Genomic DNA, 14557 nt, shown 5'->3' on the forward strand with positions numbered 1-14557 from the left:
GAGTGCAGCCTCAGCCTCCTGGGTTCTAGCAATTCTCGTGCCTCAGCCTCCCGGATAGCTGGGATTACATGCACATGCCACCATGCCTGGCTAATTTTTGTATTTTTAGTAGAGACAGGGTTTCACCATGTTGGCCACACTGGTCTCAAACTCCTGACCTTGGGTGATCCGTCCTCCTCGGCCTCCCAAAATGCTAGGATTACAGGCATGAGCCACCATGCCTGGCCAAAACAGTTCATTGTTGTTGTTTTAAATTTATTTTCAGATTATTTTTGTAGAGATGAGGTCTATGTTGCCTAGGCTGGTCTCAAACTCCTGGCCTCAAGTGACCCTCCCACCTCAGCCTCACAAAGTGCTGGGATTATAGACAAGAGCCACCATGCCTGGCCAGGGCTATAGTTTTTATGCTGAGTTAAATATAACCAAAAATAATAATCATAAAAGTATTTCAAATTTTATTAAGTATTTCTATCTACTAAGCTTTTCTACTAACTTTTTTTTTTTTTTTTGAGATGGAGTCTTGCTCTGTCGCCCAGGCTGGAGTGCAGTGGCACGATCTCGGCTCACTGCAAGCTCCACCTCCTGGGTTCACGCCATTCTCCTGCCTCAGCCTCCCAAGTAGCTGGGACTAAAGGCGCTCGCCACCACGCCCAGCTAATTTTTTGTATTTTTAGTAGAGATGGGGTTTCACTGCGTTAGCCAGGATGGTCTCGATCTCCTGACCTCATGATCCACCCACCTTAGCCTCCCAAAGTGCTGGGATTACAGGCGTGAGCCACCATTCCCAGCCCTTTTCTACTAACTTTTAGTAGAGAAAGAGAAGCTCAGATACTTGAATTTGGGGCTCAAAAGTCAAAGTCAATTATCTAACATTTCCAAATTTTTATAGGACAGTGGGAGAGACCATTACCATTTCAAACAAATGAAGATATATTTGCATCCTTCCCCAAAGGGCTTGTGACAAACTTCTCAAAGGAACTGTTGGAACTGCTTCTTAAACTGGTATTTGTGTATAATTTGGTAGGAGCTACAAGAGCTGCCTCTTCAGCTGAAATTTGTCTCTGAGAGAACTGGAGGCCTGAGAACTACAGCAAATTCCTAGTCACACAATTTTGAATCTGAGTGTTAGTGCAATGGGTTATAACATCAATCTTTTCTTGGTTGCAACAGTGAAGGGAGAGATAGGACATGACAAAACCTTACAGCTATATTTAAAACACATAAATAGGCTGGGTGCAGTGGTTCATGCCTGTAATCCTAGCACATTGGAAGGCCGAGGTGGGAGGACTGCTTGAGACCAGTTTAGACAAGCCTGGGCAACATAGTGGGAGTCTGTCTCCAAAACATTTTTTTTTTTTAATGAGCTGGCATGGCACCTGCAGTCCTAGCTGCTGGAGAGGCTGAGGCAGGAGAATCGCTTGAGCCTAGGAGTTTGAGCAGTGAGCTATGATCATGCTACTGTACTCTAGCCTGGGTGACAGAGACCCTGTCTCAAAAACGAAAAACAAAACAAAACAAAATCAAATAAACTATTCACATTTTTACAACTCCATCTAATCGACTTCTTTCTCCCTAATCTAAATTATATACTTCCTCTTCAGTTAAGGGCAGAGCATTGCTCCAAGGTGCAAAGTCTTAAAATAGAGCAAATTGCAGATGTAGTGTGACTTCTCTGAATTTACCATTTTTGCCCCAGCCAGCTTCCCAGAATGCCATCAAGCCTGTGAGTACTAATTCTTGATGTGTTGCTACGGCTAGTAAATCACCAAAAGGCCCACAAGGATGTGGCTGAGGAACCAGCTTATTCTCTTCTAGAAGAGCAATTCCAACTTACCAACTGGATGGCTATCATTAACACCGTCTTCAAAGTAAATGTTCGGTCACAGAGGTCAAACAAGTCCTCCAAGCTAGGGCCAAGGAGCTCCAGCACCATGGCATTATATTTCCCACATGGTCCAAAGTAATACACCTGTGGGAGACCTTCACCTGAAAGCAGAGGGGAAATGGGGGTATACAGTGGGAGACACAAAAGCCAAAATATGAGATAACAGTATTAGCACTGAATAAAATATTTTTAAAAGTACAATTTGTGAGATTTCCATTTTCTTTCATAGTCCCTACTGGAAACTTAAACTGAGCACAACAGCTTCAATGGGAACTAATAATGATGGGAAAGGCTAAGTCATTGCACAATACGTTCAAATGAGTAGTTATTTAATACCACAGTGCCAAAAACATTTCCACTGCTATAAGATAGAGAATGGTCCCTGATCCATTGGATCTTCCCAAAAGGATGCCTGAAAGTGCAGTATCATAAAAGGCTCAAAGGATGGCTCACTGAGCTCAAAGGCCAGGCTAACATAACTTGTTACATTAGCTGGTTCATGAGCACTCTCTATGCTTACTGCCATAGCCACATGGGCTATTTGGAACTGTTGCCCTATGGACAACTCAGACTGAAGAGGCAAGGTCACAGAGAGTGCAGCCTGGCCCCAGGCCAGCACAACTGGCCCTCTTTTCACAGGGAGTCTCTATAGTTTTTTGTTTTTTATCAGCTGGAGAAAAGTCAACAGACACTTAGTGTTTGGTTGCTGATAAGTACTGATGAAAGGAGAAGGGGGAAAAAACACAAGGCTGGGTTTTCCCCAGATTTGAAATTCATAACTATTAAGAAGCCAAAATCCAGACTTTCTCACCTAAGTGGCAAATTGTGAATAAATTTCCTTTATAAAGTGCATTGTAAATATGAGGCATTCACTAAATATATAACTGGTACCATGAGAATAGTAGATATTAAATAGGATTACAGACGCCAGGCGCAGTGGCTCATGCCTGTAAGTCCAGCACTTTGGGAGGCTGAGGTGAGTGGATCACAAGGTCAAGAGTTTGAGACCAGCCTGGCCAACATGGTGAAACAGTCTCTGAAAATACAAAAATTAGGTGGGCATGGTGGCACGCACCTATAGTCCCAGCTACTCAGGAGGCTGAGGCAGGAGAATCGTTTGAACTCAGGAGGCGGAGGTTACAGTGAGCTGAGATGGCGCCACTGCACTCCAGCCTGGGTGACAGAGCGAGACTCCATCTCAAAAAAAAAAAAAAAGATTATAGAACACTTAAAAAATTATCTGGTTTCACAGAGCAGAAACATTCCCATCTTATATATTTATGTATATAGTGGTCTACAGTTGCATATGTTGTAGATTATTGTTTGCTTCTGCCTCTAAGTGTTTTAACTTGAGACAAGGTCTCAGTGTTACCCAGGCTGGAGTGCAGTGGTAAGATCTCGGCTCGCAATCTCTGCCTCCCGGACTAACGCGATCTTCCCAGCTCAGCCTCCCAAGTAGCAGCTGGGACTGTAGGCTCGCTCTACCACACCAGACTAAGTTTTTGATTTTTTATAGAGATGGGGTCTCACTATGTTACTCAGGCTGGTCCTGAACAACTCCCAAGCTCAAGCAATCCTCCCTCCTTGGCCTCCCAAAGTGCTGGGATTACAGGCATGAGCTACTGTGTCCAGCCCCACTCCCTTTTTATTTCTATGGGTGGGATATAGACAGATGTACATCTAACACATACTTCTCTCAAGGGTAGGTCTCACATATTTGGAATTAATAACTATTTCATATATTGTATTAGTCTATCTTGATTCATTAAATCCTAAACAACTTTTTTTTTTTTTGAGACAGAGTCTCATTCTGTCACCCAGGCTGGAGTGTAGTGGCGCAATCTTGGCCCACTGTAACCTCCGCCTCCTAGGTTCAAGCAATTCTTGCACCTCAACCTCCTAAGTAGCTGAGATTATAGGCATGGTGTCCACCAATTTTTTTTTGTATTTTTTGGAGAGACAGGGTTTTGCCATGTTGGCCAGGCTGCTCTCGAACTCCCGACTTCAAGTGATCCATCTACCTCAGCCTCCCAAAATGCTGGGATTACAGGCGTGAGCTACCATGCCCGGCCTAAATCCTAAACAACTTGAACATTTTCTTTAAATATGTTTATTCCTAGCTTGTATCCTCTAACATATGTTACTCCTGCTAGTTCAATAAATATCTGTTCAATTGTTTTTGTGGTTGTCTTGATTCTCCCTATCTCCAAAAGAGAAAAGGATTTAATTTGAAGTGTTTTTTTTTTTGACATGGAGTTTCACTCTGTAGCCCAGGCTGGAGTGCACTGGTGCCATCTCGACTCACTGCAACCTCCGCCTCCCGAGTTCAAGCCATTCTCCTGCCTCAGCCTCCTGAGTAGCTGGGATTACAGGTGCACACCACCATGCCCAGCTAATTTTTGTATTTTTAGTAGAGACAGCGTTCCCCCATGTTGGCCAGGCTGGCCTCAAACTCCTCACCTCAGGTGATCCGCCCGCCTCGGCCTCCCAAAGTGCTGGGATTATAGGCGTGAGCCACCACACCAGGCCCCAAAGAGTCTTTTTTTCCCGGTTGTTTTGAAGAAGTCATTTTTCAGCTTTTTAAAAATATATAAAACCCAATAGTTGTTTCCAATGACTCCTGCTGAGACATCCAAAGCAGAACACTCTGTCCTAGAGATTTACTGCTTTTATTAATCAGACACATGGTAAATGCAGTTTGGGGATCTTTTAAATTTATGTCCTATATAAGGATTTAATGCCACTAAAATGTTATTTTCCTAATATAAATATTATATTCTTCAAAGCAGGTTGTGGCAGCGCCTGTTGTTTGCATGCCCAATATCCATTCTCCCTCTTCTTTTTTCTTTTGAGACAGTGTCTCACTGTGTCACCCAGGCTGGAGGGCAGTGGTATGACCATGGCTCACTGCAGCCTCGACCTCCTGGGACCAAGCAATCCTCCTGCCTCAGCCTCCCAAACAGCTGGGAGCACAGGCACATGACACCACATCGGGCTAGTTTCTTAAATTTTTTCCAGAGATGAGCTCCCACTATGTTGTCCAGGCTGTTCTTGAATTTCTGGGCTCAACTGATCCTCCTGCTTTGACCTCCCAAGTGCTGAGATTACAGGGATGCCTCTCCCCTTCTTTTTTTCTTTTTCTTTTCTTTTCTTTTCTTTTCTTTTTTTTTTTTTTTTTTGAGACAGAGTCTCGCTCTGTTGCCAGGCTGGAGTGCAGTGGCATGATCTCAGCTCAATGCAACCTCCACCTCCTGAGTTCAAGTGATTCTCGTGCCTCGGCCTCCCAAGTAGCTGGGATTACAGGCACGTACCACCACACCCAGCTAATTTTTAAATTTTTAGTAGAGATGGGATTTCGCCATGTTAGCCAGGATAGTCTCGATCTCCTGACCTCGTGATCTGCCTGCCTTGGCCTCTCAAAGTGCTGGCATTACAGGTGTGAGCCACCACGCCCAGCCTCCCCTTCTTTTAAAATAACATAACTTTTTTTTTTTTTTTTTGAGACAGAGTCTTGCTCTGTTGCTTAGGCCGGAATGCAGTGGCGTGGTCTCAGCTCACTGCAACCTCCGCCTCTTGGGTTCAAGCCATTGTCCTGCCTCAGCCTCCTGAGTAGCTGAGATTACAGGCACCTGCCACCATGCCTGGATAATTTTTGTATTTTTAGTAAAGACGAAGTTTCATCTTGCTGGTCTGGCTGGTCTTGAACTCCTGACCTCAAGCGATCCACCCAACTCAGCCTCCCAAAGTGCTGGTATTATAGGCATGAGCCACCACGCCTGGCCCAGAACTTCTAATTGTTGCAAATAGCAACTTGCCCACTTATAACTCCAGTCTCCCTTGACAATTAGGAAAGACCAATGAGATGGAAGCAGAAATGAGTGTATAACTCTTTTTTTTTTTTTTTATTCAGAGTCTTGCTCTGCTGCCCAGGCTGGAGTGCAGTTGCATGATCTTAGATCAGTGCAACCTCCGCCTCCTGGGTTCAAGCTTTTCTCTTGCCTCAGCCTCCTGAGTAGCTGGGACTACAGACTCAGCTAATTTTGTTTTTAGTTTTAGTCTTGCCTCAGCCTCCTGAGTAGCTGGGACTACAGACTATGGCTAATTTTTTTTTTTTTTTAGTTTTTGGTAGAGATGAGATTTCACCATGTTGGCCAGGCTGGTCTCAAACTCCTGGCCTCAAGTGATCTGCCTGCCTTAGCCTCCCAAAGTGCTGGGATTACAGGCATGAGCCTCCGTGCCTGGCCACTGAGTGTATAATTCTAAAAAAATTCTTTCAAGAGAGATGGCTAGAATGAAAGGTGAAAGGTGTGACCTTCTAAAGGTCCAGAAGCCATCTAGAATCACCAGACATCTTGACGATGTAAAGTAGTGCCAAGAATAGATGGAGCAAAAAACAGAAGAACCTAAGTCCCTGATGGCTGTGAAGTAACCATGCTAATGTTGGACTTTTCTTCTCTCTGGACTTTTTTTATCAAAAAGAAAAATCAATCTCCACCTTGACTGAGCTACTTGTATTTGGATTTTTAAAAAGCAGCCAACTCTAATCCTAATTAATAAACATATTACTCCATTCATTGGTTAAATTGCAAATCTGGGCATAATATCCTCTTTCTAAAGTACAAGCTAAAAGTCAGGCTTGCTTAGAAATATAATATTGGCATAATTTCCTACACTTGTTGCCAATACTTAAGGTTCAGTTTAAATGAGACAACTGATCTTGTTCTTAATAATCCTTAGTATCAAATCTAGATTATCTTTTGCCAGAAGTTTCCATGTTTACAATGAAGTCACAAAAGGATTTTGAGTAATATCTACAATTTCTAACTATAATGTCACCCATTACTCCTACCTAGGAACTTGGAAGAATTAAGAGTTCCTGCTCGCTGCATTATTGGTTTTATTAAGTACCCTGAGACCTCACAACACACTGGCAGGCTTTGGGATGCTCAAAGCAACTTCTAGACCACTGAGTGGTTTTGAAGCATTTCTAGGAGAGGGTCAAGGTCCGAGATACCAGTGTAGAAAAAGCTCACGTCAGAGTCTTAGATCTAGTATTTGCTTCTGCTTTCAACTCTGGCACATTCCTTAGCCTCTCTGGGTTAGCTTATTCATCTGTAAAGAGGAGGGGGGTTTACACAATGAGATACCATCTCACGCCAGTCAGAATGGTGATTATTAAAAAGTCAGGAAACAACAGATGCTGGCGAGGCTATGGAGAAATAGGAACACTTTTACACTGTTGGTAGGAATGTAAATTAGTTCAACCATTGTGGAAGACAGTATGGTGATTCCTTAAGGATATAGAACCAGAAATACCACTTGACCCAGCAATCCCATTACTGAGTATATACCCAAAGGAATATAAATCATTCTACTATAAAGACACATGCACATGTATGTTTACTGCAGCACTATTTACAATAGCAAAGACATGGAACCAACCCAAATGCCCATCAATGATAGACTGGATAAAGAAAATATGGTACACACACACCATGGAATACTATGCAGCCATAAAAAAGAACAAGATCATGTCCTTTGCAGGGACATGAATGAAGCTGGAAGCCATCATCCTCAGCAAACTAACACAGGAACAGAAAACCAAACACCACATGTTCTCACTCATAAGTGGGAGTTGAACATTGAGAACACATGGACACAGAGAGGGGAACAACACACACCAGGGCCTGTTGGTGGATGGGGGGTCGGGGGAGGGAACTTAGAGGACGGGTCAATAGGTGCAGCACACCACCATGGCACACGTGTACCTACGTAACAAACCTGCACATTCTGCACATGTATCCCGTTTTTTTCTCCTTAGAAGAAATAAAGAAACAACAACAACAAAAAAAAAAAAAAAAAAAAGAGGAGGGGGTTTAGACTGGTTCCTTTCAAAATCCAAATTCTTATGGCCAGGATTTCCTTCTAGCTACCTTCTGGGTTCCTCTTTGTAAAGCCACAGAACTATGAATGAAACTCACCTCCATATGTTATGAAATTACGTGTGGCACCAATTCAAATATAAGCTGGTAGTGAAACTCAACTGGAAGTGTATCTATCAGAAATATCTTTAAAACTTAAAAAAAAAAAAAACCCAAAATGAGATGCAGTGACTTCACCTCCTACCTACTGAGTCAGAATTTCTAGGAGTGGAAGCAAACATTGCTCCACAAGTGATTCTGATGTGTAACCTCAGCTGAAAAACACTATATCTAGAGAGTAGAAATAAAGGGTTTTGCTTTGTTTTATGATTAATATATCATAAGGATTCAGAATACAGTGACAGGTCTCTTTCAGAAGTTATTTCAGATCAAAACAACTGGACTCAATACCTTTTGAAGGAAAGAATTTTAAGGCAAGTTAAAAAGATTTCTCTGTTTAAAGTTTCTTAGTTATTTTCTTACAGAAAATATACCTTTGAGCATAAAAGTTTCTTTGGGAGATGTAGCTGTAATTTATTAGAATTATCTGTTCTAATAAATTAGAAAGCTCCCCATGCAAGTTCTACTCTGAGCCTGGTTTTTCGCAGGAGTGCCCATAAAGTGGTCTGTGCTGGTGGTAAAAGACACAAACACAGGCACACTAAGAAAGTCTGTCTCTTTGGTCAGAGATTACCACACAGTAACGGCTTACCAGCTGGGCTGCATTTAAATGAAAAAAAAAAAAATCCTGTATATTTCATTCTTCTTTTGCAGAGCCATCTCTAATCCACTGCTCAAGAAATTTTAAATTAATCAACATTATGCTATGAAATCCTTTAATGAGACTGGGGAGAAGGGCAGATCCTTAAGTGCAACATAAGGTACACATGCGGTAAACAGGTACTTTCTATAAATAATTATGAGGGAATGGAAAGGAAGTGGGAGACTCAGGCAAGGAAGATATGTGCTGGATTCTTTGATCAATGGTATATTGGAAACTAAGGTATTAATAGTTTTATAATCTCTCATCTGCTCTGGAAATAATGTGCTAATGAGGTCTCCCCTTCCTAAATTGGTAAACTGCATAGAAACCTGGAAACTAAAGAAGTGACTACTGAATTTTCCTTTTCTGAAGGATTTCCAATAGATTTCATTATATTTCCTTTAACTACAGGTTAAATCTCTTATAAACCAAACTGCAAGGTTACATATACAGTACATATGTTATCTTGTATATTTTTCTTAGTACTATGAAACAGCCTTTCCATCATCAATAACATGATGTTATAAACCCTGCCGGACATATGGCTCACACATACATCAAGCTGCACAGAATAGGCAATGAATGTAGAACACTAGAGCTAATTTTCAGTCTGTATGAAGTTTAACTTGAGTCAAATACACCAATTCAAGGAAAATGGCTTCTTTTATCATCCAAGCTGTTATCTAAAAACAATCTACAACACATGAACCGTAACTACTCTAAGTAGAGATATTTTAAAATGCACATCAGGTTGAGAACTGAAATAGAACCACCTCAAAGGTTTTGGTAATTTGATCCTATTATTGCCTAATAATTAGTCTTTCATTCTTTTTTAAAAACTAAATTACCTAACTATGAAGGACAACAACCTTGGCAAGCCCATTCTTTTGCTTTGTTTATATAGTTTATTTTTTAATGTTTAAAGAAAATAGAATAATTTTTCTCCCAAATTAAATTAATTCTCTTCTCAGCCCCATAAATAGTAATAGTTTCTAGCACAACTACTAAATGCTCTGTAATGTTTCTGAGGGATCAGGCAATTATTATTATAATACATGGGCAATTATCATTAAAGAAAATAATATTAAACATGTACCCTTAGCAAGAAATCAGAAATAGGCAGATAAATGAGATGTTATTCCATTGTAAGTAATGAAAGGGAAAAATGGAAGCATAGCCTTTAAAACTCTGAGAATAAACCCATAAAACAATGCATTATTACAAAGATAGGAGATAATACGTAGTATATCTTTTTTAAAAAAGAACAAACAATCCCTCTCATGTCTCTGACTCTGAAAAATGTCTCTTTGCAACATGAACCAGTTAAACATATGAATTTACTCAAAATGCTGGTTTAATAACAAAAACAGCTAGGCCCAGAATTAAGAAAACAGGATTACTTTGTCTGTCCTATAATAAAAAATGTTTTACAATCATCTTGTTTAAAGGCCTCCTGGGAACTGGAATACTGCCAAACATAGGCTGCTAACACGAGCTCAAATTTGTATGGTGGGGGAAGAGGCAGTGAGGAAAGGCAAAAGAAGAGGAATAATTTCACATTTCTGAGCCACAGACATTGAGCTTTAACAGTGTCTCTATTACATACACATAAGTATGAATGCCTTGAGCCTTAAAGCAGGCTTAACATTTTATTTACCCAAAAGGAGTCAGAAAAGAAAGCTCAAGACAGGACAGAGGACAGATTTCTTCTATAGTAGATAGAATCCAAAATACACTTTTCTTTTTTTTTTTTTTTGGAGACAGAGTCTTGCTCTGTTGCCCAGGCTGGAATACAGTGGTGCAATTTTGGGTCACTGCAACCTCTACTTCCTGGGTTCAAGCGATTATCTTGCCTCAGCCACCCGAGTGGCTGGGATTACAGGCATGCACCACCATGCCTGGCTAATTTTTGCATTTTTAGTAGAGCTGGGGTTTCACCATGTTAGCCAGGCTGGTCTCAAACTCCTGGCCTCAAGTGGTCCACCTGCCTCTGAGGCAGGAGAATAGGGTCTGGAAACACTAAACCTAAGGCCAACCTATGGCTGCCTTCTTGGAATTGGACTAAGAGGAAAACCCCACCTGTCCACAACCAAGTCATAACGGGCCAAAGGCCCATCCCTCTCCGAACCTCCCCTCCCCTATGTCAGGAATGGGAATGTCTGGTTTTGGTCCATTCTGGGACCTTCATCTGCATATATGCCATAGGTGAGATGCCTCTGATTGGTCCTGGGCAGAATCTTGATTCTGACTGGTCCTGGACAGAATCCTGCCTCTGATTGGTCTAGGGCAGAATCCTTCATTTCCATAGGGCATAACCTATCAGAAGCACCTAAAGGTACTTAGATGTGTTACCATGATCTTTTGTTGTTGTTGTTGAGACAGAGTTTCACTCGTGTCGCCCAGGCTGGAGTGCAATGGCATGATCTCGGCTCACTGCAACCTCTGCCTCCCAATTTCAAGTGATTCTCCTGCCTCAGCCTCCCAAGTAACTGGGATTCCGGGTGCCTGTCACCACATCCAGCTGATTTTTATATTTTTAGTAGAGTCGGGGTTTCGCTATGTTGGCCAGGCTGATCTCGAACTCCTGACCTCAGGTGATCCACCTGCCTCGGCCTCCCGAAGTCCTGGGATTACAGGCGTGAGACACTGCTCCCGGCTTACCATATTCTTTTAATTCAATAAAAACCCCAAGGAACATTACAATCAGGGCTCTTGAGCCACCTGCTCAAGCCCCCTCCCACTCTGTGGAGTGTACTTTCACTTCAACAAATCTATGCCTTCGTCTTCCATTGCTTTGTGTGTTTTGTTCAATTCTTTGCTCAAGGCACCAAGAACTTGGACAACTCATAGTCAAGACTTTCCATCTGGTAACACCTTGGCCACCCAAAGTGCTGGGCACGTAAGCCACTGTGCCTGGCCCAAAATAAAAACAGGTAAAAGTGTGTTGTGTATTGGAGGTGGGTAGGGGCAGAGGAGTAAAGTCCTTTCCCTTTCCAAAAAGACTAACTCGGCTGGGTGTGGTGGCTCATGCCTGTAATCCCAGCACTTTGGGAGGCCAAGGTGTACGGATCACGAGGTCAGGAGATCAAGACCATCTTGGTCAACATGGAGAAACCCCGTCTCTACTAAAATACAAAAAATTAGCTGGGCGTGGTGGTGCACGCCTGTAGTCCCAGACTAGGGAGGCTGAGGCAGGGGAATCGCTTGAACCCAAGAGGTGGAGGCTGCAGTGAGCCAAGATCTCAACACTGTACTCCAGCCCGGTGACAGAGCAAGATTCCGTCTCAAAACAAACAAACAAACAAACAAACAAAAAAACCAAAAAAAAAAAGGAGACTAACTCAGCTCAGCTCAGTTACTAACAGACTAACTTTACTCAGATGGTAAATTCGTGAGATTAAAAAATCCAGTATTTGACATTTTTCCACCTTCCTTAGTACTGTAGTTACTGTGATTTAAGATAAAAAGATGGAATATCTGAATTTCAAAATCTGCCTCAAAACCTAAGAAAAGACACCTGATTCTTCTTAAAACCCACCTGAACAATTAACAACTAAAAAGTCAAGAAGGTTCTAGCAAGCAGCTAGAAGGAATGAAAAGGGAAAAACGAGGTTACCCAAAGTACAGTGATCCCCTTCCTGACAATCATGCCCTGGTCCCATTACACTTTCTTTATCCATGTGTCTGTCTTCCCTACTAACAGAAGGCTATTTGAAGGCAGCAACTACTGTGTGTTAATTTTTTGTATGTCAGCACCTAGCACTGGTCCAAGCATATGGTAGATATGGTTAAAATAAGTACTAAGTAAATTAATAACTACAACTCAGTGTGATGGCACTTGAGTTTTCCATTTGGAATGCCTAATGCTTTCCTCAAAATGCTGAAATACACACAATACATACAGAGCAAAGCAAATTCAGTGGATTTAAAATGTGCACGGAATACTAACACAATTGATTTTTCTGAGTTCTTGCTTACATTTCATGGGAATACTTTTAAAAGACAGTTCTGCTGGGCAAGCCACAAGTATGAATACTCCAAGTAAATTCAGAGTTGCAATATTTCTACATTGACTTCTGTGTATTTTAAATCTTCCATGATGATTGTAAACGGTATCTACAGTTTATCTTGCTGTTCCCATATGTAGGTAAACAACTATGCAGAATTACTTATTTCAGTTAACAGCACTGAAAACTACACACAAACGTCTTCTCCTCTCTCAAAACAGCACCTGCCCATCCAAACGGATTAAATGACCAAAAAAATGAGACATCTAAATCATCTAATATGAAAGGAAGTCCAGTAACTTCTTCCTACCCTTATCTTCTCCCTCTCAATTTGTAAACAAATTCTTTATTTTGGTCCCATTTAACTTGGAAATACACGGTCTTTTCTTCACCTAAGTAGTCTTTTCCTACCACACTTGAATCTCATGGTCATCCTGTAAGGAAAAACAGGGGAAGTACTAAAGACCCCATTTTACAGATGAAATAAAAACCCTGAGAAATATTGTGTGAAATTTCCTAGGTTCCCAAATAATACAACCAAATCTCTCAATTCCAGATTCACTGTTCTCTTCTCTACACTAAGCTGCCTAAATTCTCTTACTCTTAATGTTCTTTTTCATCTGTGTTGTTGCCAAAATTATTCTCCATGCTCCCCAACCCAACTCTTCCAAACCCTATGTCCTGCCCTTTTGGTTAACATTTTTTTTTTCCACCAATTCTTTATCACCTTTCCAGTACATAAATCCCCCACTATGCTCCATAGGCAGCTTGATTTGTCCTACTCACCCTTTTGGCTTCCCTTATTTTTAATTTTTAAGAAATTTTCTTGCCCTCTCCCCCATTATTTTAAAATCAGCTCCACAAACACTATCTTTTCACCTTTCCTGTCCACCTCTCTGTGGTTCTCAGGCCTTGTCAATTCCAGTCCCTGGTCTCGAACAGGAACCACCTGGGGCATTACTTTTTTAAATTATAAAAGTGATAAATAGACAGATATAGCATGGATATCTATATTACCCATTTTTAGACAACCAAACATAACAGCAAACCAAAAGCAGTAAAAAGCATATAAAGAAAAGGTATTCACACCCGGGCACGGTGGCTCACGCCTGTAATCCCAGCACTTTGAGAGGCCGAGGCAGGTGGATCACGAGGTCAGGAGCTCCAGACCATCCTGGTGAAACCCCGTCTCACTAAAATACAAAGAATTAGCTGGGCGTGGTGGCGCACGCCTGTATTCCCAGCTACTCGGGAGGCTGAGGCAGGGGAATCACTTGAACCCCGGAGGCGGAGGTTGCAGTGAGCCAAGATCATGCCACTGTACTCCAGCCTGGCAACACAGCAAGACTCCGTCTCAAAAAAAGAAAAGAAAAAGAAAAAGTATTCACAACCACAAAGGCACATGATTAAGAACAGTGTACTGCAACTTCATTTTTAATTTAATACTATAGCATGGGCCAGACATGGTGGCTCACGCCCATAATCCGAACACTCTGGGAGGCCAAGGCAGGTGAATTGCTTGTGCTCAGAAGTTCAACACCAGCCTGGGCAACATGGTGAAACCCCTGTCTCTACCACAACTACAAAAAACTAGCCAGGTGTGGTGGTGTGTGTTTGTGGTCCCAGCTACTTGGGAGGCTGAGACAAGAGGATCACTTGAGCTTCAGAGGCAGCAGTTGGCAGTGAGCTGAGATCACACCGCTGTACACCAGCCTGGGCGACAGAGTGAGACTCTGTCTCAAAAAAAAAAAAAAAAAAAGAAAAAGAAAAATACTACAGAGTGGATATTTTTTCTTATCAACATATAGACCTACCTTATTCATTTTAATAGCTACATATTAATAGTAGTATAATAGTATTCCACCATGTATCATATCTGTTTAACTTTCCCCCTACTGATGGGCATTTATGCTGTTTCCATGTGTTAATTAGAAATATATATTATAGTGAACACCTATTGCTTTTGCCTGGTCTGCATCCT

At 41.7% G+C, this 14557-nt stretch overlaps 1 protein-coding gene across 20 annotated transcripts in view; it reads right to left on the reverse strand.

The window, feature by feature from the left end:
- CSNK1G1 (casein kinase 1 gamma 1) overlaps positions 1 to 14557 on the reverse strand; it is a 180499-nt gene that overhangs the window by 48247 nt on the left and 117695 nt on the right. For all 20 annotated transcript variants that reach the window (XM_055362551.2, XM_063698617.1, XM_019010527.4 and 17 more), the window contains one exon: positions 1835 to 1986. In XM_055362551.2, coding sequence (XP_055218526.1) covers positions 1835 to 1986 — 152 coding nt within the window. The remainder of the gene's footprint in view (positions 1 to 1834; positions 1987 to 14557) is intronic.

Source organism: Gorilla gorilla, chromosome 16 (assembly GCF_029281585.2).
Source record: "Gorilla gorilla gorilla isolate KB3781 chromosome 16, NHGRI_mGorGor1-v2.1_pri, whole genome shotgun sequence".
Classification (NCBI taxonomy): domain Eukaryota; kingdom Metazoa; phylum Chordata; class Mammalia; order Primates; family Hominidae; genus Gorilla; species Gorilla gorilla.